At 45.5% G+C, this 4,125-nt stretch overlaps 1 protein-coding gene across 1 annotated transcript in view; it reads left to right on the top strand.

The window, feature by feature from the left end:
* Positions 1-3,637, top strand: part of LOC106105340 — a 17,339-nt gene extending 13,702 nt beyond the window's left edge. Inside the window, exon 5 of the mRNA XM_013285631.1 lies at positions 1-3,637. Coding sequence (XP_013141085.1) covers positions 1-3,136 — 3,136 coding nt within the window. The 3' untranslated portion in view covers positions 3,137-3,637.
* The last annotated feature ends 488 nt before the right edge of the window (positions 3,638-4,125 follow it).

Genomic DNA, 4,125 nt, shown 5'->3' with positions numbered 1-4,125 from the left:
CGTTGGTGGACACATGAAGATAAAACACGACAAAGAATACGGCGCCTCAAAAAACTATATCGGATACGAGGGCAAGACTGAAAGTGGAAAATTCGCAGGTGTGTATGTGGCCGATCCGTCGGGCGGCACTGTAGGATGGAACCAGGGCATCTGGGACGACGGCATGCTCATGTCCAGCGCTGGCGAAGGCAAAGAAGCCGGAAAAGTGAAAGAGGACGATGAAGAAAAGAAAACGTTATCGGATCAGGTGGCTGAGGGGAAATATGGACTGATTCAAAATGAGATATTTGCTAAAGCCCCGAAACGACCGGGTATCGTTAGCTATGAACCAGATACTGAAACTAGAACGAAAGATAACCTCCAAAGTCTCGGTGGGCTCAAAAAGGATGAGATTTGGCTCGCAGAAGACCACCTTTTAGTTCTCAAAGGGGGATCGTTCCCGGAGCGCACGAAGGATACGGGAGTAAAACCTTGGCCACCTATCGATAGCTACGAAGCCCCGAGAAGGCAAGTAAAGCTCCCTCAGAAACCCAAAGTACCTCCGCCCTTTCCGGTACGCCTCTCCGACGACGGACCGCTCGTCTTCCTTACTCCTAACGGTAGCGTCCCCGCGTCCCTTTTCCCTCCCTTCCCTACGGGAGAAGGCGATGGCCCTCTACCACCACCGCCATTCCTCTTCACAGCGGGAGCGCCATATCCCTCGGGTGAAAATCAGAGAAACTCTACTGCCGGGCAAGCGCCGTTGCCAATTCCTCCGTTCCCATTCCTACCTGGGAATGCGAGCGAAGGACCATACCCCTTCCCCCCATCCATGAACGGCTCTTTTCCAGAAGGCTTTCCTCCGGGCGCGGCGTTTCTACCACCACCGAGCAACCAAACAGACCTATACGACGAAGACGACCCTTCGATCTATTATCCGCCGCCTTACAATTTTTCCTACCATTCCGAGTATAACAACAGTGTACCTGCGGGACCACTTGTGCCTGGAATAATCTTACCGCCGCCTCCGGACTTCTTCGCCCCACTTGATGAAACCACTACAACAGAAGTAGTGTACACTAAAAGACCCGCTACAACTTCCACTCACTCGAGGCCAAAATATCATAGAAAACAACCAACCACGCCGTCTGTTGTGTATCGACGCAAATACAAAACAAGACCAACGACAACAACTGAATCTACCAGAACAACTGAGGTTCCGACCACGTTCACAACTGTCCCGCCAACTGAAGTAATGACAACACTTAAAGAGAGGACGCCACAGCGTGTTGTAACACCGCCGCCTAGAAACCCAATTAGAATACAAAACTTACCGGATGAAGTAACTTACAGACCAAAGACAGAGAAGCCGGTGTACAAGACAAGAACAAAGCTTACTTCAAAACCACTGTCTGTATCTGTATTATATGATTATCCAGAACAGATTTATAATACAAAACCCCCGGCGTCTTCAGAAAACCCCTATATTATTTATAGGTTACCAGAAAAAACACCAAATTCTATCCAAGACGATATAGTAACGTCTACTCAGGTTCCGCTCAGAGCTTACTATTCTGACGATCAAAACGATGGCATACCAGCGACAAAACTGCAACCTGTGTACAGACGTAAACCGAGCCAGAACGCCGTGGCTTCTTTCTACTTTTATGATGAGCAACCCAAAACTTCGCCAGCTCCTGAAACTTACTTTGATGGTAGAAATTACTACAAAACTGTACCATCTAATCCAGCTCGACAGCCCCAACATCAGAGCGTTACCACTCAGAACGGCTACAGTCCAGTAGTCGACGTTTCTTATGGCGCCATCGATGATTCCGACGGACTATTTCTATGGCCACAGAAACAAGGTCCCAGAATTCTAACTCAGGAGTACTTTAGTGTGCAGAAACCTCGCCCACAACCCGTCTACGTGCAGCAACCGAAACAGAATCCGAGCACTTTCTACCAAGAAATTGCAGATATTCGACAAACGATCGACTTGTTTACTACCAAGAGACCTAAAGCACAAGCACAACGCAATATAAACAAACAAAAGCATGGTACTCCGCGACCTGTCTATCAATTTAGTTACCAGTCCAACCCGAGACCTGAACAGCTAGCGTTCCGTGCACCAAAACTTGACCCGGAACCTTTCAGACCAATGGTTAGCTACAGCAAGCCTTTTAACGTCGAAAATGAATTCAACGCCATAACTCCATCTGTTTCGCCGGTGTACCATCAGCAGTACCTGGTAGAAAATGTACCCGTGACGACAGAAACACCGACACCCAGCAGATACTATCCGAAAACTAATCCCACCCAAGAAGTCTACAACGATGCTCAAATAAATAAAGAGGAAAACAAAAATAGAAATCAGATTCCTGTACAGACAGGGAAGCCGACGCCCCTCCATCAAGTGAATAGGTACCCCAGTACTACGCCCAATCCCATAAGTAACGGCTACTACACGAAGCAAGACGAAACTTACTTTGACGACATCACAAGGAATTCCTTTGATATTTTTGGACAGAAAGTGGAAGACGGGGCTCATGATGTAAACGGCCTAGCGGTAACACCTCCTCTAGAAACCGTGCGCACTCCAGTCAACAACAACATAAATTTGCAGTACGACTACGAAATCGTACAATCTCCGAGGCCGACTAACCCTCCGTCGTTAGATGGAGATATACTGGTAAACTATCGTCCACCGAGGCCGCAGATCAACCCAAACAGTGAGCCGATTGCAATCAATGCGAACGCGCAACTGGTGCAGCCTCCCAAACCCCCATCGCTACTGGACGACACGCGAGTAAATGACAAATATCCGAGACCCACCATCAATCCAGACAGTGAATTCATCCCTATAGCGAATCCTAATTACCGGAAGGCGGCTCAGTATGCAAGCGAATTGGACGACTTAAACGCGACACCGGCGCCGCCGTCATTACAAGGGGACACGGACGTAAATTACAACAATCCTGGCCCGAGCATCGAGCCTGAGGCGGAGTGGATACCGCCGGCGGGAGCAGGGGATGGGCGGCGAGGCGCGTTCGTGTCGTACCGGCTGCCCGGCGAGGGCGCGCACGTGTACTTCCTGACCCCGCAGGCGTCGCAGGGCGCGCACGACAGGCGCAGGCCGCCCGGCTACGGACGGTGAAACCAAAGCTCTAGTCTGAACTCTAACGCCGCAACGGAGGCGACCAATTGTGTAAATACAAAGCGCAAATGTGATGTTTAAGTGTCCTAAGTAGTTTAAGGTCAGTAAAGACTAGCGGTGCACGCCGCATTGCCATAATATTTAAAACGAAGCGCGAGGTTTCAATCGCGCGAAATCGATGTGTGAAAATATCGTACCGATACGAAATGGACGCTACTAACTTTTATAACCTATTTATTAAATTATTTTGCTAAGTGACTGAGGTGCAAGTGTAGTGATAATTAATTTATTTATGTATGTCAGTATTCTGTATGAAAAATTAGGCTCGATGCGATGTGATAGAGACGGTGTCGAAAATCGTCGTAGACTATTAATAAATGTAATTTTTTGTTATTATAATTGTTATGTAAATGAAGATAATGATAAGTTATTGTGATTTTGTATCTGTATTTTCTTACAAAAAGAAAATAAAGTATAATATTAAAAATGTTTAATTCAAAACTTGTCTTATTTATATCATAAAGTTTAACACTATGTCAAGGGAATTTGAACATAGTACAGCTATAAACCCAGGCTAGTCTACGCTATCTCACAGGGAATATTATAGACAAACGTTATAATTACATTACTAAAACGTGAAATAATAACGCAACAACTCCAGCAAAAAATTAAAAATAAGATTACGGGGAACATTAAGAAACTGGATAAAAACGATTGCAAAAACTATAGGCATTGTACTATGTTGCTAACGTAATTAAGCGACGACGGGTGAAATACTTTTTGTACAAAACACGCTTCCTACGCTCAATTATATGACATAACCTAAAAAATCGTTACACTGTAATCCAATAAATGCTAAGAGATAAAAAAACTAAAACGCAATATAGAGAATCTAATAATGTAAAGTAGATATAAAAACTATTACTAAAGGCCATACACATAAATACCGTACGTATTTTAACATATATTACGTAGATGTAATATCTACC

Source organism: Papilio polytes, unplaced genomic scaffold (genome assembly GCF_000836215.1).
Source record: "Papilio polytes unplaced genomic scaffold, Ppol_1.0 DF822845.1, whole genome shotgun sequence".
Lineage (NCBI taxonomy): Eukaryota > Metazoa > Arthropoda > Insecta > Lepidoptera > Papilionidae > Papilio > Papilio polytes.
Note: the sequence above shows the minus strand (reverse complement) of the source record. Positions and strands in the feature narration are given on the sequence as shown.